Source organism: Myiozetetes cayanensis, unplaced genomic scaffold (assembly GCF_022539395.1).
Source record: "Myiozetetes cayanensis isolate MyiCay16 unplaced genomic scaffold, myiCay2020 scf3, whole genome shotgun sequence".
Lineage (NCBI taxonomy): Eukaryota > Metazoa > Chordata > Aves > Passeriformes > Tyrannidae > Myiozetetes > Myiozetetes cayanensis.
In genome coordinates, this window is record NW_026087521.1 from 70,674,179 (window position 1) to 70,696,797 (window position 22,619).

The following is a 22,619-nucleotide window of genomic DNA, read 5'->3' on the forward strand; positions in this document are numbered from 1 at the left end:
TTTCACAACTGCAAGCCCATCTCCTGGCCTAACTACCACTCCACCTGGCAGACAGACAGCCTCAAGAAAAGAAATTGTGCTTCATACCACTGTGCCCAGCAGTGGCAAAAGGTATTCACTCGTGGGCACCAAACTATCTGATCTATTGGTCCCACAGTCAAGCACTTTTCAGGCAGGGAGTGCATCTGTCTCCTCCTTCACCTCGAGCAGAGGTTCACAGGAAATCACTTGAGATGCTTTCTCCCGCTTTTGGTATTAAACGACACACAAAAGAAGTTCAGGGGCGGGTGAGGCCGGGGTTACATTCAGGGGATTAAAAAGTCCATTTCAAAGAGACTGATGATCGTATCAACCACTGCACAACCAGGAGCTCATGTGGATCGAGCGTGGTGCTCTTACCACTCTAATTAAAGATGCTTCTACAGCACGATTAGAGATGTATTCAACGCAAAGCTGTAATGGTCAAAGCCTTCCTATGGCACACACAACGTGCTGGGAGAGCTGCGAATTCCAGGCTAAGAAGGAAGCAGGGAAGTTGGAGCTGACAAGGAGGGCAGACAGGTGTGTCTGTCAGGTGCGCTCAGCTCATAAGATTCACTTGAACACTGATGTGCTGTACCCACAATGTTTCATAAGCATGTACTCTCCCAACTTTCTGCAGACCTAACAGAGGAGAGTGGACTCCTTTCATGCTCTGTCAAGTATTTTTGGCACCAGGTGTGTTCCTGCACGCTGTAATAAAATTTTGCACTGAAGGCACCCTAAGTTTTTCCCAGCACAGAACCATCTTTCAGTCTTCAGGGAACACACTGCACAAATGCAGAAGGGGCACAAGCAAAAACTAAACTCCCTTCATCCAGATGACTAATACCCTTGATCTGTGCCACAAGAGACCACTTTTTCAATATCAGGCTTTCTTTATGGCCCTAATTACAAGAAGGAACGATATAGATCACGTAAATGGCAAAGTAATTGATTCTAGCTGCAAACTAAGTAGGTAGATTTGAAAGCAACACAGTGCCAAGGGCCCCCTTGGCATGTTTGGGTGCTCAGGTCCCCGTGCAGCTCTCCCCATCAACATTTCTACTACAGCCACCTGAGTTTTGTAACTGTGAGGAGCAGGTGCAGTGACTGGGGAACCTTTAAACCAGTTACTTGGTGGGCAGGGGTAGAAAACTTCCTACTTGTTAGGGCTGGTCCTTTCTTAATTCCCTTTCTTTCAAAGGAGGGGAATACAGACACCAGCCCACAGGGAACACTGAGCAGGCAACGCCAGCAGAAAGGGAACGAGGGAAGCGTGGCCGGAGTGATCCCATCATGGGTCTAATAACATTAGACATCTTTTTACTGGCTTTAATGGGATTTGGATCAGGTGCAAAGGAAGCCACCTTACATTCCCCTGATTTGTTACTCCTACCAGCACAGCAAAACAATCAAATCCCAAGTATCTGTTTTTGCATGATGGATACAACCCCCCCCACATCCACACACAAGCAACCTCTACAGTCATAAGACAACTTGATTCTTAATATATTAATCAGAGGAATTAGTAACGTAGGTAAGAAAAGGAAATTAAAAATTAATTACAAATGTTTTACTTGGTATTTTCCCCTCTAACAACGTTCCCCAGTATTTTAAGCAAACAGCCATCCTAAAGAAGCCTGCAAGTGGCTAAAGCTATACTTAGAATAATATTAATCTTTGCATCCAGATAGAGGGAAACGAGGTACTGAAAATGCACATTAAAGCCTCCCATGTAACAGAAGCTCTGCTGCATGTCCGAAACCATCACTGTAAGAAGTGCCACCTGATTTTTCTGGATTCTGCCTGTGCTACAGTTTAACATCAAAGAGATTATTTTAAAAAAATACTTCATTATGTGTGATGTTGGCTCAGGTTTGTCACTATTCCTTGCCCTTCTAATAAAGAGATTAGGTGGATTTACAGCAAGACATAAACTCCTTGGTGTTCTCCTAGATAAAGAATCCCACTCCTCCTCATTTAGGAGCTGCTAGCCTTGCTGTAGGTGGTAATTATGTTGAGGGTGAATTGCTGTGGTTTCTGTCTGGCAACACACAGCACTGGCACATGCAATCCCCACACTGTCTGGAAACAGCATTACATCAAACCATGCAAGCTAGTGGCTTACACAACCAGCTACAGCCCTTTGAAATCTGTCAGCTCCAGGGACTTGCTGTGTGCACTTCTGCTTCTCAGACATCAGCTTCACCATGTTTACCACACAGGTATCAGGCTCCTCTAAAAATAAAATTTGGAAGCACGGACCTTTGACCTAACTTAAAATCTTCTGAAGAAAAAACAAATCTACATATCAAACAGCAAGAAAACTGCTTGATTTTAACATCAAATCAAATGTGACCTCAGCTCACGAGAGGCTGTGGGTGCATCCATACAAGGCTATGGAGAGGAACCTCAGAAAACACAAAAAAGGTAGCACCAGAAAGGGAAGCTGCACAGTTCTGCCAGTGAAATTAGTTAATGAGCTAATTTGGAGCTAGCCTAGGGATCCCCAAGGCAGGGCAGCACTGCACACTGTAAGCAGGCACATCCCACCGTTAAACGCAGGAGCTCCGGATCAGGTTCTTAATTAAAATCAGCTCTGCTGGGATCTCTGCACCAAAATTAAAAATCACCGAGAAATCTCAACCCGAACACGGCATCCTCGACTCCAGCTCTCGGGCAGCCATGTCGCAGCACGGGAAGACCCGTGAATAAGATTTGGCTCCTGAAAATCAGTGGGACCCAGACATCAAGCAGGGAAGTGCTCAGCTCAGAACAGCTGTATCTGCATCTTAGCTGTGTGTTAAGCAGGCAACAGCCTAAGCCACAGAATCCCTGCGTTTTCTACACGATTTGCAAACAGACACGTTGTACTTTAACAAGAAATGCTGTAACTATGTCCTTGGAGGATTGTTGTTCTCTACCAAAGAATTATTTCCCTTCCCTCTCCTCCCCTCCCCCACTTCCCTCCCCTATGAATTAGTAAATGAATTTCTGCCACAAACCCTCAAACCATATTCTTCCCAATCAAAGAGTAAAACGATACCCAAGAGAGCAAGGCAGCACAGAACCAGTGAGATCCTGCAGACAGCTAGACTGGGTGGAAAGCTCCTGTCACTGCCACACACAGATGGGCACACACGCTCAGAAAGCCTATGGGGGTAAAACAGGACAATACCAGAAAGAGGATTACATCCAAACTACATTGCTGGAAAATGTTCCCCTGGAACTGGACAGCTGAATCATCTGCAACCAGACCAAAAAGGATGATGCACAACAAAAGGCAGTACATGTAATTTAATAAGTAAGCACAGTTTGGGTTTTTTGCCTTTTTTTTTTCTTTTTTTTCTTTCTTCTTCTGGCCTTGCATGACAACTTTGGCAACAATTCCTTGAGGGCAGCGTCCATATTATGGGAGAATCCAGCACAGGCACTTATGGGCAAATATATCACAGTCTGCATATATTTCCAGGGGAAATGAACCCTGCAGTTTAGCTCAGGGTCTGCACTTCAGTGTTTTAGCAAATGGGGGACGTGATGTGTGCCTGTGAACTCAGCCAGAATACAGATCCAAGGAGATGGGATTCTTATAATGGGTTTTTTTGGGCTTTTTTTTTTTTTTTTTTTTTTTGTAAGACACATTGCTACAGGGGCTAAATAAAAAGCTTTTGAAAAAGTCATTGCACATAGCATGAGAATAAAGTGCCAGTCCCAGCAGTGGCCGCACAGCCGGTATCCACATTGTACAACAATCGCACAGCTCGAGTCGTGACTATGAAAGGACAGCCCGAGCAGCAGGTGGGATGGAGGCATGGCAGGGGTCCACACCCCAGCACCTCTCTCTCTGTCTCTCTCTCTCCAATCTCTCTGTTCATCAGTCATGTCACACGGGCTGTTCCCCTGCAAGGAGCATCCAGAGGAACAGAGGAGCTCGAAACGCGTGTCCCAGGCAGGGGAAGCAGCTGGCAGGCATCTGTAATTGAATTCCAGGAGGACTTGGGCTATTTTTAAAATTCTCTGTAGGTTGGATATCTTTTTTCTTTTTTTTTTAAACAGGTGAACATTTCCAAAACTAGGCACAGCTTTAAAGTTTCACTACATACATCTCTGAGTCCCAGCACTGAGATAGCAGCCAAGCACCAGCAATCAGAACCAGATTCTAAAACTGCACCAGGGAGGGAGCAAATGAATCAGGTTTCTCTTTCACTGTATATCCCAAGGATAAAGAACTTTTGTCTTGAAGCACAAACAAACAAAACCTCTCCTACTGTATTTATACCCTAGAGCGACACTGGATTTCTAACCATTCCAAAATAAAACAAATTTCATTGTTACCATTTATCTGCTGAGCTTCTGATTATCTACTCACCTGCAGATCTGAGGGCACATTGGTATCTAAGGAATGAAGCCCAACAAAATGCAGGCTGCAGAATGTGAAGATTTGCAGTATTTTCTTGCCACGAGTGGCACCTGAACAAGGTGTTTTCATTTGGTCAGTCTAACACTGTACCAGGACTCCTGACATGCTCTCGTTCATGAGCAACCTGACCTGCTCTATTGGAGCTTTCCGTACCTCTAGAGGTCCTTTACCTCCTGCAATGCCTGTTAGGTGATAATTGGAGTCCTAATATTCTCTCACCACAGCCTGGGAGAGCGGTCCTTTATTCTGAGAGGAAGCATCTTGTGCATCTCCCACTGTCGAGACCTCTTGAATGTGTTCACCTGCTTGGGCACTGCCTCTGCTCGGGAGAGGTGGGGCGTGGGACCACTTCCTTGGATGGATCAGCAGTGGATGGTTAAAGGAGCTGAAATACAGCTCAGAATGGCTAATATGAAGCAGGAAAACCCAAAGACTGCTAAAGCTGCAGAGAGGAAAAGTTCTCATTTCACCCACAGCACAGTCCGGAGTCTGAGCCACACTAATTTATTTCCTGAGTTGCTGCAGCAAGTTAAATTCTCTGATGATAATGAGCAGTCACCAACTGCACCACCAACTCATTAAATACACTCAGTATCCACTCGTTAGCAAACACATGGATTTAAGACTTGCTGGCTAGCAAAAGCATGGCATATGATATTTGTTGGTGCATAATTCCTATTATTTTTGTTCTGATTTGTGGAAAACCATCCTTATGAAGCTGCAGCGTGCCTCCCTCTGTCTTTTGATGGTGCTAGATTATACACAAAACCTGTTACTTTTAAAAAAGAGTCAGAAGATAAAGCCAGAGATCATTTTTTCAGTCCTTTGCAAGACAGGATTATGTAACTATACATCACAATGTATATTTAAACACGGATATGTTCGCTCTGTATAGAGAGGTGAAGTGAAAGAACAGAGGAAAAGCAACAGAAACGAAGGGAAAAACCTCTAAGCACCAGGAAAAAAAAATACCATTTCATGATGCCTACTAATACAAAAACCAAGTCCAACAATAACTTCCTCCTGGAAATACAATAAATACAGGATAATAGAATGTGTATCACATAAAGTGATATCATTATTTGCTGAATATTCCCCAAATGCACAGCTGGGATACCAGATCTGATCAAACAGCACTGGATTTTGTTGCAAGCACAGCTTTATAAACGGCTATTTTCTTACTGTAGTGGTGGCAGGGGAAATGTTTAAGAAGAAAATGTTTTGACTGCCATGCAATCAGACTGCCTGCAAGCAGTATATTCCGGCCCTTAGAAAGCAGGGAAGATTTAACACAGCTCAAAATTTTGGGGGGTTTGGTTTCTTCACAGCTCCTGGGCAGCACTATTATTCTTTTCAAGGGCAAGAAAATGAACATTAGCTTCCACCAGAGGAGGAGCGATGGGATTTCTAATCATACTTTAGAGGAATGATGGGGTGAATGTGGCAGGGTGGGGATGGGGGGGGGAATCACCTCTCTGTCTTTCAGCTCTGTTATGTCAATTTGTCCCTCAGCTGGTTATTAATAAAAATTGTTGCTTCAACTATAAACTGCTCCACATTTGGTGGTTTCCCCCCTTCCCTGCAGTCACAGGACCTTCCTTTTTTTTGTTTTTTTTTTTTGCAGAGAACTGGATAAAAGGCGAGAGGTTTATGGCAAGAACATTGGCAGCCCCACACAGGCACCCCTGCGCAACGCCACCGGGGAGCCTCCAACACAAAAACAATGGATGGAAACTCCTCGCAGGCCACCTGCACGCCCAAACTTCGCTGCCTGCGCTCCAGCATCCTCCGCCAAATCCATCACCCCCACACCGCCAAACCACTTCCAGAGGCAGCGGCAAAGCGGGCGGGGGCTGCCGCGGGATGTTCTGGCGAGGCGGGGGCAGCGGGGAAGGAGGGGGAGGCTGTTGTTTTGCTTCCCTGCGCTCCCAGCCGCGTTACATAACGCGCCATTCCCGGCTCCCGCCGGCGGCGCGGCGATGCGTGTGCCATGCAAATACATCCCGCGGGATCTGCGGGAGCGATTTACCGGCTCCCTTTGGCGGCGGGGCCGAGCCCGGGTGCGGGGCTATGGGGCCGCCTCCCGGAGCCAGACACTGCGCCCATTACATAACCCCGCGCAGCGCTCACATGCGCCGCGGTCACATGCACAAACAGCTCATTAAAATCGCTGGCCGGGGGAAAAGGCGATTACAGCCGGGGTGGCGGGTATTAAAGGTGGAACGCGGCGCCTCGCACTCGCCCGCATCCCTTCCCCCGGCAGGGATGGCCCGGAGCATCCCCCCCGCGCACACCTGGCGCACCGCGCACCTGCCGCGGCATCCCGGGGCTCGGGTCGCTCTTATTCCACGTCCTGCTCCCAGCCGTGCCTGGCTTTCACCCTGTTGAGCAGCCAGACCAGCACGCGTGGTGGGCTCCGGGTAGCAGCCCTCTCCTGTCTGGTGTGTACTTGCCACACCAGGTACCACTCACGGAATTGTTAGGCTTGGAAGGGACCTCTGGAGATCACCCAGTCCAAGTCCCCTGCCAAGGCAGGGTCACCTAGGACAGGTGACACAGGAGCGCGTCCAGAGGGGTTTGGAACGTCCCCGGTGTCACCCAGAGGGGTTTTCCACAAACAAGGCAGGCGCTATTTAATAATGGATATATACTGGCTGTCGGGGATAAAACACGCTCCTCCCCGTGTGACACAGACAAGGGCCAGGTGCCCTCCAGGCAAGGGAGTCCCCAGCAGTGTCACCATCTCCAGGTCTGCATTCCCACAGGTGTAACAGCCACGGATCCCAGCCGAGTGCTGGGAGGAGTGTGGGGTTAACACACATCCTGGCTGGTGCTGGTCTCCTACCAACACCCAGCTCTCTGACTTGGAAGCTGCAAGCCCCTCCACCCACACTTGGCATCAGCACCTGTATGTAGGGGACAGTGCTACATACAAGCCCCTCTGCTTTGCCTTTTGTTGGACCACCCTCCCTCCTTGGGTTGCAGATTTTTGGAGCCACCCTGACTCTGAATTCCTCCTTCAGGAGAATGGGCATTGCAAGTCAAGGTGGCCAACACAGCAGGAAGAGTCTCTGGAGTCTAAACAACTCAAGAAGCGACTCTTTTTTTTGTATGCCAACATTTCAGCAAATTTTAAAAAGCATGTTTTTTTCCCAGTAGAAGCCAACTTCAGGACAGGAATTTATACAGAAAGCCAAGCCTACTAAATCAGTGTTTGTCGAGGCTTCATACCGATTTTTTTTTCCTAACAAATCTTTCATTCACAAAGGCCAGGAGCACACTCCTTGATTTAGGGAGGAGAAAACGGGCGTCCTGCCAACCAGGGAGGTTCTGCACTGTCATATTCAAAAGCCCTGCTTCCACTTTCAGAGAGACCTTCTCTGAAGGTGAGTCATTCGGTCCTCTGGAGAGGAGCCCAAAATGGGAGTTAGCCTGTGATGCTTCAAAGTACCCTCTGCTGCACTGACACGTGTCCACGGTGACGGCACAGCCCTGCACAGCAGGCTCGGGGGCAAGAAGCAGTGCTGCATCCCAGTAGCCCATCAGAGGGCAGATCAGTTCCTTTCCCTTGTCCTTCAGCAACCCTCCTGACCACACACACAAAAAAAAAAAATCTAGACTGAACGAAATCCTGGGCCCAAACACACCGTTCATCAAGTCAGAAACGCGCATTAGCGCCACGTATCTATTGACCAGTTTCAGGGAAAAAAAAAAAAAAAAAAAATCCCAAACCCTGACAGCTTCCCCGGGTGGCTGTTGCTCGAGTCAGATGGGCACTGGAACTTGTCTGAGCTGCACATGTGCTTTTCTAGCAGGAACGTGTGTGAAAGGGCCCCTTTGTGCGCTGCTGCAGCTGCCCGGCGGCTGCTCCGCCACCTCCCGTGGCTCTGGAGGCCCCTGCTGGAAGATGGAGCTGGATGTGCACAGCACCATCCCGGGCAAGAAAGCAGCTACTTTTCAGCTGGCAGAGCTGCAGTGGGAAATTAATAGCTGGGAATCACGCAGAGGGGCTTGAGAAAACACTTTTAATTTACTCTGATTTTATTACCTCACGGTTCTCGCTGGGGCTTGGTGGGGAAGAGGGGGCAGAGGCCCAGCTGCCTCAGTAGTAAACTCACACTGCACAGGGCTTGGTAGCAAAACAGATAGTGATCAAAGTACTGAACTTGAGACACAGAAGCCATAAACTTCTGGACAGATCAAAAGAAAACATTATTCCAGCAACGCTTCCTCTCCTGTTCCCAAATAAACTCTTTTATTTCAGCTGAAAATCAGCACAAAATGGAGAAAAGGAAGAAGTATGTGCAAAAACAGGAAAGATGGTTTAAAAAGTCAAGGGAATTGTTTAGAGTTCAAACCTTACATTAAGTGCATAAAGTATATATCACCTAGTTGACTTCCTGGGTTTTTTACCTTTTTTTTTTTTTTTTTTTTTTAAAAGAAAAGGAAGTAAAAGACCTGTATTTAGATTACTCAGTGTGCTAGAATTGGTTACTGAGTTAAAACAAGCTCTTTCAGTATCACAGGTATGAAAATAATCTCTTTATATAAACAGCACCATTTAAGTCAAGTGACTCCCTGCAGACCACACTCAGGAGGAGCAAACCCTTCTGACCAACTTTCCTGAGCATCAGGTAGGACTCCAGAAGGAGCCAATTCATCTGCCACTTCCTGATCCCAGCTCAACAAAAATCCAAAGTCAATAAGATCCGAGGTTCTCCCATGCATGCTGTTATTCACTGTAAAAATACTGAAATGTGAAGACAAAAAAGAAGAAAAGGACAGCTTGAAATGCTTCAACTTCCGTTTTTGAAAAGGCCCCTCATGGTCAGTTTTATTGTCACAACTAACATGACTACACGAACAAAACGCTCGCAACAACCAGGACAAATTTAATAAAGACTGTGACACGCAAGCAGAACAATCTTCTGTGCCATCCAGGGTAAATTTACTGAGCATCACACACTTTATTGAAGCAGTGGCTTACCACTGTTACATCCTCTGCCTCACAAAAGCAACCTAGTTAACATGGGTCTCCTTGCAAAATCCAGGGAGCTCAGGCTGCACAGTCTGTTCTCCAGGAGCATTTCTACCTTTGAAAACACTGCCCTGATTAGTCAAAGAAGAACTTCCCAACCATGTGCAGGACTCCCAGCATTTTGTTTAAATGCAAAGATTTTCAATTTTAGAGAGCCACAGTCAAATATTTGTATATTAAGAAGAGTTTGGTTCCCCAAAGTGCTAAACCGCACCCAGTAAGGGAGGAACCCTAGAGCTGAGAAAACACCTGGTTCAAGGGAAGCTTGCTGTTCCCATTTAGTCAGGAAGGAGTCTTAATATTTAAAAACTTGTGAGTCAGGGTTATCTAAATTTCTTTTGCAGCAGGGACAGGCAGACTGGATGGGGAGTAATGGGGTACAAATGCATATATATACATATAAGGAGTCAAAAATCAAGGGGTTTGCAAGAAAGAGGAGGAAAGTAGCAAGGAAAAAAAAAGGGGGGGGGTTAAAAATCTTGCAGAAAAAAAGGAATATAAGGAGACATCGCCAGCATAACTGCTCAGTACTTGGGGACAAAATGTTTCGGACAACTCTGCCAAAAGGAATTTTCAGTGCTATTAAGGTGCTCTCCCCCAAGCTGAAGTGACAGCTCTGTACCTGAGAGTTATCAACACTGCTCCAGACCTTCTGAGCACATTTCCCTGCCTTGCAGCACTGCCATCCAGGCCGTGCCAGCACAGGACACCCGTGACCCTGCACGGCACCCGCACGTGTGCGCTCCGGGCGACACCCGAGCGACGGGGGGAGCTGCAGCGGAAAGAGGATGGATTAGCTGGGCCCTCGCTGGCAAGGAGCCACGGGAAAAGCTGCCCATGAAAAGCTGTTGCAAGGCAAACAGGGCACAACCTGCACAAAGTGCCCCTGAACCGAGAGGACGCTTCCAGGTGCTGCCCAACAGGAAAAAAAAAAAAAGCTCCCTGCGAGAAAGCCCAGGGGTCAAAGTGACACTGAGACAACGAAACTCATCATCCTCAGGGCAATCACCAACCCACAACAGACCCCTCATTGAGCAACCTGGTCATCCCACACCATTTAGACATTCTGGTCTTTCCCCCATGAACTCCAGAGGTCAGGTAACCATAAAGGAACCTGGCTCTCATTTCAGTAAATAAACACATGCATAATTCAGCAAAGCATACTTTCGAGCTCTGGGATTTATACGATAAAACTGGCAGAACGGATACTCTAAAGACTCAAAAGAAATCCCAAACAAACTACTTGCAATTAAAACATCTCATGATTTTCAAGCCAAATCTCGTGATTTGTTTGTGGCCTGACTCAGGGTTTTCAGTGCTCGGGGCTGGCAACTCTGACTAAGCAGGGATATGAAATAAGAGCGAGAGTGACTGCCCGCCAGGCTTCTGTTTTCCTGGGACAGAAGACAAAGCAGCTCTGACAATTCCAGCTGGCAATACCATCCAGGCTCTCCTCCAAGGCCAAACATGCTGGGTAAAATCCTCATCAGACAAAAAAAAAAAAAAAAAAGATCCTATCAGAAGCAGTTACTGTGGTTGCTTAATAGCTGTTTTCCAAAGTTCACTATAGCATATACTTTCTTTTTCTTGAAAAGGGGAAGATGGGTCACATTAGGGACTAAATCCTTGCCAGATGTCATTAGTGATGAAGTCCCTTAGAAATTACATCAGTTTGAAACAAATCAGAAAACACTGAGTTTCCATTTCTTCCTCCTGCCTGGCTAGACAGAGACTTCAGGATCAGCTTTCATCTATGGCCTGGAATCAACCCTCCTCTGCGTCTTGCTCAGTGTGGCAGGGGTGTTAAGCAAGTAATTGCAACCATTAAAAAGAAAAATAGCTCACTCGCTCCTGCTGCCTGTCCCTGTCAAATACCAGCTCCTTCATTAGGCTTCCCACGAGCTGTTTCAGCACACTGCAGTAGTTTCTCCCTGCTCCTGGTGGACGTAGGTGGGTCCTGCTGCAGCATCCATCTCCAGCCACGACCTCTGCATCCTCCTGGTGATGCCAAACCGGCAGCTGTCCCCTCTCCCCCCATGACCCCAAGTGTGCCCTCGCATCTGGTGTCCAGCAAGACAGCCTGGTCAGGGACTGGAGCCTGATTTCCACCTCCCTGCAATGCTCAACCTTCCCTCTACCTGCTCACAGGATGATGAATGAGGAGCAGAAGCAGAGGAAAAGGTCGAGCAGAAGGGCCTTGCTGGTCCTTAGGGCTTTTGCTCCCCCTAGTAAGGCAAGAGCACAGCCCATCCTAATATCTGAAAGATATTTAGTTCCTTGTGCCTGGGACTGACTAAACCAAAACAATATCATAAACTGATGTTTTCTGTAGAAACTCAGTGTCTGCAACACGTTTCTGAATCGTAAATCCTGGACCAGAGCAGTTTATGTAATGCCACCTATTCACACTGCCCTAAGTAACCATAACTAACCATTCCATTATAATGAGTCCATTATCCCCTGCTTTATTGTATTTTCTCTTAAAACAGAGATCAAAGATTTGGATCCAGTGGCATCATGCCGATTTCATTTTTATTACTGGCTCCCTGGGTCTATCATAAATATTCATTGGCCATCCCTAATACAAGGCATTGAATTCTGCTCACTGCTATCTCTGGTGCGACTGCAAAGTACAAACAGGGCTGTTGCTCCAACATATTAAATAAAGCAGCAGCAAATTTGTGACAGTCAACAACAACAACAACAACAAAAAACCCCACCCAGAAAACAAAAGAACCCTTTTCCCCCTTCCAGGGAAATACAAAACCAAAAGGAGACATTTTCTCTCGCCCCCTCCACGACTACTGCAGACATTTGGCTGCTGTGGGAATTGAGCTGTGCAGAAACAGCAGCAGCAGCAGCTGACCTGCTCCCACAGACAGGAGACATTTTTGAAAGGTCCACAGTTGCCACACAGTGGTCTCTGCGATACTGCAGCACTCCTCTGTGCTCCCCAGGAAGAATTATCATCATCACCTGGCAGCGATGCTGAAACTGCTCAGGAATGGGGACTTTCTGTATAGCAATTAATTCTTAAAAGGGAGTGGAAAAGTGTGTGGGGAGCAACATCCTCCAGAATCACAGTCAGGAAAAAGGTTTGTGCAGTTTTATTCTCCTAACTACCCCAAAAAAACAACCTTACAGCTATCCCAGACTTCAGGATGGCTGCAGTTTGTTTCTCTCTCCATACTCATCTCCCATATGCTCTTTTGGACTCCCTTCCTACTCAGTGTAGCTCCTCCCAGCATCAGACAAGCAGGGTGCAGAAGCCCCTCTTGCACCTGTGAATAAGCACAAAGACCCCTTGGATTGTCAACTGGACCCTTTAAACAAGTATCAGTCACTAAAGTTAGGTTGGCCAGGGGAATTATGTTTTTCCTCATGTTAAGTAACTCAGAGTATTAACACAGATACTTTATATTGTAAGCAAAAACATCTACCCCATTAAAAACAGAACAATATGGGAGGACACTGAAAGAACACTCAAATATTTATCTTCTAATATGACTCCACCATGGAGGCAAAATGCTGCTCATTAGAAAAAGAGATGGAATAGGAATAAATAATCTAAAACAAATATTCACATTTGCATTTATGCATATTAATCTATTCTGACACAAAACTCCACACACCTGGAGACATGAACCACATGATAAAACTGCTGACTCATTTTACAACATACCTTTGGTCATTTACCCTTGCCAATCTTGTATCTGCTGGAACCTTCTACCTCCCTAAAAATCTTGACTTGCTCTGTTCATAATTTAAAATATATAAATAAAACCAGACAGAAAGAAAACCTTGATCCTGATGCCTACATGATGTAGAATTTGATTGAAATAGCTGCAGTGAGCATGGAATTTAACTTCTAGATGAAGTCTTTAGTGAAATCTATCCCAAGTGTATCCAAAACAACAACAAAAATAAAATGCAGCTGCTGTTGTTCACATAAAGGATCCTGATCAGTTCCATGGATTTTGTACCTGAGTAAGGTGAGATGAATCGGAGGAACCATCAGAGCTCTGACAGTTTCATTTGTTAAACAGTTCTCTTCCCTTGTACTCTTCTCCTTTTTATTTTAACTAAAAGTAAGAGCAGTAGAGAAGAATGCCAAATGGTCTGTGGTTAGTTAAGATCTTCTTGCTGCTCTGCTGTTCTTGACCCCAGGTACATAGAAAGGAATTGATGTGAAAGAGGAGTGGAAAAACAAGGAGCATCCCTGTGCCACATACACCGTGTAAAGGGGGAATTCCACAGCAGAAGTTGGTCATTTGAAGTTCAGAGCAAGGAACAAGCTACTCCAGTTTGTTATTGCTGGATGTTATTGGTTTGGATGAGGCTGTCTAAATCAGTACCTACCAAAAATATTTTACATATCAGATGCTCCTTTAGAGGAAGGATGATGATGGGAGAAAAGCAGATGATACAAGTTCCAAAAGAATTTATCAATCGGGATTTGGAGCTCAATAATGTCTGAAATAAAACTGGATAACAACACACTATTATTCTTAAAACTTGATAAATATGAGCTGCTGAGAAACTGCTGTCTTTTGGATGAAATGTGTTCACTACCACGCTTGTTTTTCAGCCTTGGCATCCTGCCATTAGATTTGTGACAAAATAACCAAGGTTTTGAAACAAAGAACAAAAAAAGTACCAGTGGGCAGTGAACATCATTGCTCACTCAACTATCACCTGAGCTAAAAGTACCTGGAGTTAATATATATGGACCATAGAGACAGTTGTACATATATAATACATATAAAAGAGAGGGCAAAATCATGAATGCACCCAGCCCTGCAAAGTAGTCAGGCATGTGTTCACTCCCCCCTACAGCAGATTAAAGTGCTCTTGCCTTTCACTAGATCAGGATGTTGCACTTCATAAGAGTTCAGGAGGGCTGTCTCCCCCCTGTCCTTGGTATATGAATTTGAGTTTAAAGTTTTTGTCCAGGTCAACAAGAGCAATGCCTGACACAGACCCCTGTAAGCACCTCACAACCGGCCCAACTAAAGTGACTTTGAACAGGCTACTGAACACAAGCAGGTGACAGTCCAAAGCTGGATCAAATCCCTGGAGCCTGTTACTTAGAGAAAGAAAAAATATCTCCCCTTAAAAAGGAGTCATGCTTTTCATATGCCACGTACTTACATGTTTTTGCATCAGCAACAAAACGCATCTCTCTATAATAAAGTGTGGGATTAGAAACCCAGCAGAATATCTGGGGGCTGTCCCTCCCAGAGAACAGCAGCATCCTCCTTCAGTCCAAAAGGATGCCCATTTTGGGAGGGATAAGGGATACCCAGAGATGAGAGATGCTAATTCAGAAGATTCCAGTTGATGCCACATGTCAAAGCAGCAGGAATGTGCAGCAATAACAATGTGTTCCAGTGGCCTGAGGCACTAAGCACTGTGGCTAAAAACACCTGGCTAGCACAAACAAACACCATCACATGCCCTGTGCTATCTCTTTGCTTAATTATTCCAGCTTGAAGCCTGGAAGAGGAGGGGGGAAAGCGAAACTTCATTAGTTTGGTTTTTCCTAGGTTTTCTCTCTTTATAAAATGTCAGTGTACGGGTATAACGAGAAATTACCACACTCCAAGGGCCTGGCCACATTTAGTGTTTAGTCTTGCATGTCTGAAAGCTCTGATGCTCCTGCCACTGCAATTACTGGCTCAGAGGATTCGCAGCAATAGCCAGGCACGAATCCTCTCCGCTGCAATAAATTAGCGCCGGCTTCGGTTCTGCAACACATCAGCACCTTCACGTAAAGCATCACTCACAGGGACGGGTTTGTCTCGGTTGTGCTTCAACTTTTAGCACCTGACTGTCATGACAAAGCCACAACAGCAGTTTCTTGACTGGACCAGAAGGAAATAATGCTGGTCACAACCAGGCTGGCACCGCTCGAGGTAACCAACCATTCTTCCTCCCTGCACCTCCAGTTCCTTCCCACCCCGAACTTGTGGCTGGTTTCCCAAAGAGAGAGTTTTTAATGTAGGATCCAGCAAAAATGTCCTTTACCAGCTAAAACACAGAAGTGATTTAAAAAAATAAATAAATAAAAATCAATACAAACAGCACTGAGCTGTTCTCCTGTAGTATTTCCAGCCCTCTGTTACCTCACAGCCACACTGAGCTTAGTTTGAGGAGAAGAGCTGTTCACAATGGGGAAAAACAGGCTGGTGCATAGGTATTTTTATACATCAGCACAAATAAAACTGACAGCAGAAATAGGGAAAAATTAAATGCAATTCTTCAGAATGCCTCTGCGGTGCCACTGATCCAAAATGTGAGTACTAACACAAATAAAGGAATTTGGAACCCGTTCTCCCATTTAAAATAAACATCCTTTTGAGGCAGAATACATTCAACAAGCCCCACATATTCAGAATTATTCTCTTTTTTCTCCCTTATTTCCTTACCTACAAGTGCTATTTATCTGAATGCTGCCTAATTTGCACATGCAAATAAGTAAAATCATCTTGAAAAGATGAGGCTATAGAATGGAATGCAGTTTAAGCTGGAAACGTCTGTGATTCCAAGAGCTGCAATGCTGGGACACCGTAGTGGCTCCCAGCAAAATCTCCTGGCTTCTAAGACACACTGAGACCATTTATCCCAGCAGAAAAAGACCTGCAGCTCCCACTGGTTTCAGCCTGACTGGGAGATCGACACAATAATGAACTGGGACTATTGCTTTGGACCAACTCACTGGAGTTTTGTCAACAGCTCCACGTGAAAAGACTCAAGTTCTTCTGGCACAAAGTGACCAAGAGCCTGCATGGCCACATTGGGGACCACATCTTACAGGAATAAAATACACCAGGGCTGCACTGTTTTTTCACGTGTACATTTGGTGCTGTTGCTGCAAACAAGGAGGAGAGGAGAGCTCACATTTCATACCTGGAGTGGAATGCAGAAACATTTAACACTGCAAAAACAAAGGCCACGAAGCTACTTCTGTGATTCTAAATCATGAACTAGTATAAGAGCAAACCAACATTTTTCATGGGTTTTTCCAAAAAAGGCAAAAAGCACAACTACTTATTTCTGACAATTAAGCAGCTTACACGGCCTTTGTTCTACTGACACTTAAAAACGCAGTTTTCAATTATTTATACTGCATTTCAACACCTAAAGCAGGGGAAAAAAGTATGAAGTCTGTGTTCTGCAGCACAGGCAACCCCTACTGAAGGGTTCAATTCATTTATAACGGTGTTTTCCCTTAGGAAGTGCCAGTTGGCAGGGAGGATTGGATTGGATTCTGCCATATTCTGTAATGCACTATCACCCATTAGCCAGTAATGTTACACTAAACTTGCCATATACACACATTATCAGAGAGAATTTTTTTTTTTTTTACCCCCAGAGATGCTGACCTCGTTTAGGAAAAGCTGGGAAATCAGAGGTTTGTCCATGGCCAAGGCACTGATGTGCCAGCAGCTGGAGCGGGTTAAGAAGTTGCCATATGAGCACAATAAGGACAAGGGTTCAACAACTTCATCCAATTCACTGAGGACGGTTTGATTTCAGCTTCTGAACCCCCTTTGAAGCAGCTGGGCTGCCCCTCCTGGCCCACCAGCTCTGTGCAGGGACAGCCACTTTCAGCAGGGCAGCAAGGCAACGCTAAGATTTTGAACTGCTCCTGTCATCTGCAAAGTGAACAGACATCAGTGGTCTCCGTGCCTCAGATGCTTTTGGAAAGGTGACTCAGATTCAAACTGAGGTGTGTAAGTAGGTCTAGAGGCACCATTCGTTCAGAAATTGAACTGAAATCAAGTGTTGGAGTGAAGGACAAAAAAGATTTTGCTGGGGGTAAAAAAAAAAATCAAAACTTCCAGTCCTTATGGTTTTGTAAAATAGGTATAAAAATGGTCAGCAATGAGAACCCAAATATAGATGGGGCAGATCTAGTCCAAACACAGTCCTTTCTGTCCCTCCTGTTTCTCTGCTTAAACAGTGAGCCTGAAGAAGGCTTTTAGATAAGTAGTTCTAGATACCACAGTAACTGTCTGAACAGAGGCAATGTCAACTCCCTCCACACTTCTCCCACTGTTCTGGAAGAGCCTTCTGCAAGAGAAGGGCTGCAGATCAAGTTTCACTCCAGTTAATCACCTAATCAATACAAACAGGACTGGGGCTTAACTTAGAACCCCCAGGAGACCGCAATAATCACCCACTATTACTTATGAAAGCCAATCAATGACCAAGAGGTTTTCTGTGTCGTTTACGTACCTCAAATCAAACCTCCAAAATTAAACTTTGCAGTACTAAGCAAAAGAATGCACGAGCAAGGGCTGCAAAGGAATCCATCCCAGGATGGAGCCAGGAGAACACCAGAGACCTGGAACATCAGCAAGGGGAGGTGCAACAACAGAGTGGGGACAGGAACAGCCATAAAACAGGTGAAATGAGAACCTCTCCAGCTGTATTTTCCTCCTGCTCCTTCAATAAAACAGGCTGCCTTCCACTGGTGAAACGAAGAGAGAGACGCAGTAGAAGGCTCTCAGTTGTGAGATGAGAAAGAAAGAGGAGGAAATTTTATTTCATTATTTCTTCCTTGATTTACTCCGTGGGAAAGTTTACAGAAACTGGAGGTTTACCATTTCTGTCAGATTTATCACAGAAAAAACCCACCATTGTGACGCGTGATTTACAAAACTCAGTCTTCCTGTTAAAATGTCACACACCCCTCTGTAGCTTTGTTCTGGTATCACCATTAGGCATTTACTACTATATATATATATTTTATTTTTTTTTTAAGCATCTGCATAGCACAGTTGAATAACTTTGTGGGCAGTGAGATCACGGTTCAAAAAAAAAAAAAAAAAAAGGCAAGATGGGAAACACGCACACGAGCCTATTCATTGTGCTATTTTTACTGCTCCAAAGTCCGTGGCACGAACAATGACTCATAAGAGCAGCAAGCCAGGGAAGCACTTGCAAACCATACAAGCCTTGTTTACTCATTTATTTGTTTGCACTGACTCATTACGTCCTGCAGTGTAAAACCAGTGGGGCTCGAGAGGAAGCACGAGGGAGACTGTTCTGTTTACCCAGGAGCTCTTCCACCCACCCTGCCCCACGGAGATGGTGGAGGGATGTGGGAATACACCTCCTGTGTCCACTCCAGAGAAGCTGGGCTGGAGAGGTGAAAAGCCCCTGCACACCAGTGGGGCGCATTCCCTCTGATGGCTTCACTCTGTCTCGCCTTATCAGCATCACAACAGGGTACAAAGAGCAATTAAAACGGGCAATTTTTTTGCTGAAGTCATACGTTGAAATTGTTGCTTTTTTTTCCCCTCCAGTAGTCCTGAGATGAGGTTAACTTCTAGTGGGTCTGTGCAATTATTTTGGGGAGTTTTGGCGAAAAGCATGCAGATACAGAAGCAAATCAATTTTCCCATGTGACACAGCGGTGTTATGGGCCCACAGAGCTCTTAAGAGTAAGTGTGAAAATAGTTAAGAATAATCATATCTGCTTCACCTGAGAGATTTTTGTTATGACATTAAATAAAGAATTTGTCTGACCAGGCCTAGCCACAGTTTTCTTCGAGGAGGTGCAGATGGGGTTGGTTTTGTCTGCTCATGCTGGCTGTTTTTGTGTAGAGCAGGGCTGATGTCAGCACTGAGAGATTAGATAATAGCTCTGTGATTCATATTTAAGGGTGAATAAGACTGCAAGGATTTGGGGAATACCCAGAAATACGGATAAGAGGAAACCACACAGAAGGCACGGCTCAAAGAGAAGGGACAGCTGACATGTAAATCTCAATCCACAGCTACTGATACCCAAAGGCACAGGCAGAATGAAAGAGATATTTGAAAAACTTGGGATTGGAAGAGAAAAACGGCCAATAAGGGGAGAGAGAGAAGTGCAAGAAATAATTAGACACTTACAGAGTGCAGACTATGCCACTTCTTCCCATAAACTGGCAGCTCTGCTTAAACATTGCACATTCCCTTCACACATTTACGAGCATTAAGAAGTGTATGGAGTACAAAAGTCTGGCACCACAGGCAGCAGGGAAAAACTGTGCACTTGCAATTAAAAATCCCTTATATTTCCACTGATTTTATAGTAAAGTCAGATGTGAAACAAGCAGACTAGTCTCCAGAAATACAGGATATCCAATATATAGTAATACTTGCTACTGCTGATTCATTTGATCTTCCTTGCCTTAACTCTTGCCCAGTCCCTCACACAAAACTGTGTAAGGCAGATAGTTTCTTTTGTTCCAATCTAACTTACTACCTCACCACACATTCCTAAGACACCAAGTTATCTCTAAAACATGCACAAAAGTGAAATCCTGTCAGGTTCTGTCACTGTCCCACACCCAACATTTTAATACTGTGCTGTTAGTTCTAGATTTAATATTAAAGTGGTAGCGGTACCTCTTCAGCAAAGTTAGTTTTCTTGTCAAGCATTTCTCGTAATGTCTGAAGAATTTTAATGCAGAGCTTTTCTTCTTTCTCCATGAGCTTCTTTGTGTGGTTAATCAACCTTAAAGTAAAATATTAAACCTTGAAGAGCGTTGCACGTTGTTGCTGAGCCATACTACAATTTCTTTATGCAAAACTTGCCTGTCACTGTATTTTTCCTCAAGGAAAGGAAATAGAAGTAGTCAAGAGAAATCATAATTAAAAAGGAAATGGGACTTTCGAGGTGTTTTTTGTGTCACTTTGCCTATCTTACTGCCCATACAGAAGGCAGAATTCTACATCCACTTTTTCTGAGGGCTTCCAGATTAAGATCCAAACTTGCTATTTCACCCTTTCTTTATTTAAAGCTAACTCACTTTAACCTTTATTTAAAGGTAACCAGCGCTCACCATGCATCTCAAAACCTTTAAAAGCTACAACCTTTACACCTTCCAACTTCCACGACGGTTATAACATATTTATGATACAATTAGCAAATGGTATCCAGCCAAAAGGATCATCAAAAACCTTTCATGGAAGTGTCCAGAAATACAGGCACTTGGATGAAACATAACCTTTGTTTACACTCACACAACAACTTGACAAGCCAGAAAACAGGGTACATTTCCATCTGCAGCTACGGCTGTGACAGGAGTTTGGATTTTAGTCAGATTAAGCTGGTATTAGAAGGAGCCTTTCTGTCTGTGCAGAGCAGGCCCATGCACAGGTCCCTGCACTTGTTCACACATTGCTGGAGGAATGTCTGTGCAATGCATGGGCCACATCCATCAGCCCTAGGCATGATTTGGTGCTGACTTGGGACAGGAGTTTGGACAGAGGGCATGAGATGGGACAACCCCAAAATTTAGCTTAATTTTTTGCAAATACACAAAGTATATTGTTATAACACTACCCCTGCAGAATATGCAAACAGCCAAGGAATCAGGAGAGCTGCCAAATGCATTCATTTCCCCCAAGTTTTATCTCTGTTTAAATTATAGTTTCTCAAGGGCAAGGGGGGGCATCTCACTTGAGGACTAATAAAAAATTTGCAAGACTCTATTCCAATGCACAGACTGCAAATAAAACATCTAATAATTCAAGACCAGGTAGGGGTGCCAGTCAACCGTATTTTAAAGGAACTGTTGGCAGTTTAAAATAAAAAATATCTATTTGTTATACCAAAAAAAACCCTCCAACAAAAAAACCACTAGCCCTGAGCCCCCTACTGCTTCATTATGAAGAAAATTCTACTGTGGAAAGTCTCAGTTAATGCTGTAGATTTGGAAAACTTAATAGCAAATGTAGCCCATTGAGAAAACAGAAGTTGAGCCTGCCACAGTTTTAACAAGCTATTAACATCCCATTTCTAGGTAAGCAAGGCTCTCTGCTCCTCTCCAGACCCCTAAACTGCTGAGAAATATAAAACATGCAGCAAAACCCCTCAGGTTAAGCTTCCAATAGTGAACTCAGGCACCTGCATGCTTAAGTCTCTGCTGAAAATCAGAGTTAAGAGCTGCTGAAAACGTTAACTCCCTGCCATCCTTCCCAGCAAAGCAAACAGGCCCCTCTGCACGCCACTTACTTGGACATGAAAGCACCACATCTGATCCTGGCATCGCTCCCCTCAGGGAAAAGGAGCTCTGGACTGTGCAGCACATCAACCAGCACCGAGAACTCAGCCTGCATCATGGGAGTGAACTGCTGCTCCAAGGAGGACACCACGTCCTGGGGAAGAGAGGAGAACAACCTTCAGAGCTGCAAGAGAACTCCTCGTGATGTTTAACCTCGACGCGCACGAGGTGATCTCCGTCTCACGGGTGATCTCCAGTGACACAAACCTGATGGAACAGCTCCTAAAAGCTCCACTGCCTCCTCTGCAGCCAAACAGGGACACGTGGCCATGAGAAGGCAGAAAGGAGGTCCTGCTCCGTGGACCACTTCGAGGAGAACACACCTTGAATGCCATGTGCAGTTATGGGCGCCACAATATAAGATATGAGGCCCTTAGAGAGTGTCCAAAAGAGGGCAATGAAGATGGGGAAGGGCCTTGATTTGAAGCCACTGTGAGGACACTGAGGGCACTTGGTGTGTTCAGCTGGAGAAGAGGAGACTGAGGGGAGACCTCACTGCAGTTCCAGCTTCCTGGGCAGGGGCAGAGGAGGGGCAGGACTGAGCTCTGCTCTGGGTGACCAGGGACAGCACCCAGGGAGTGGTCTGGGGTTGTGTCAGGGCAGGGTTAGGTTGGATGTTGGGAAAAGGTTCTTCCCCCAGAGGGTGGTTGGGCACTGAACAGGCTCCCCAGGGCAGTGGGCACAGCCCCAAGGCTGCCAGAGCTCCAGAAGAGTTTGGATGATCCTCTCAGGCCCATGGTGTGACTCCTGGGGCTTTCCACATCTGGCACATGTGAGATAAAAGCACCGGGACCACTGCCCAAGCCACTTGCTGGTTTTGTACCTGCAGTTTTTCTATGATATTCCTGTAATCCCAGGCAGGCCCACCAAGAGCTTCTTTGAAGCGAGGTCCGCTGCGGGCTGACATTCTCCACCCCATGGCTGCCCTCTGCACCATGTTAGAGTGGCTCTTCATGAACAAGGTGTTGACCTGGCTGTCCAAATCCACTGGAATTGCAATCCCACGGTTCTTTGCTTTACCAGGAAAAAAAAAAAAAAAGTTAAAATAAGACACATTTATAGTGGCAAAAACTTC

General features: G+C 45.3%; 1 protein-coding gene across 1 annotated transcript in view; it reads right to left on the reverse strand.

Moving 5' to 3' along the window:
• Positions 1–22,619, reverse strand: part of ITPR2 (inositol 1,4,5-trisphosphate receptor type 2) — a 230,833-nt gene that overhangs the window by 93,585 nt on the left and 114,629 nt on the right. Inside the window, 3 exon segments of the mRNA XM_050325375.1 lie at positions 19,884–19,992; positions 21,496–21,638; positions 22,368–22,558. Of these exon segments, the coding sequence (XP_050181332.1) occupies positions 19,884–19,992; positions 21,496–21,638; positions 22,368–22,558 (443 nt within the window).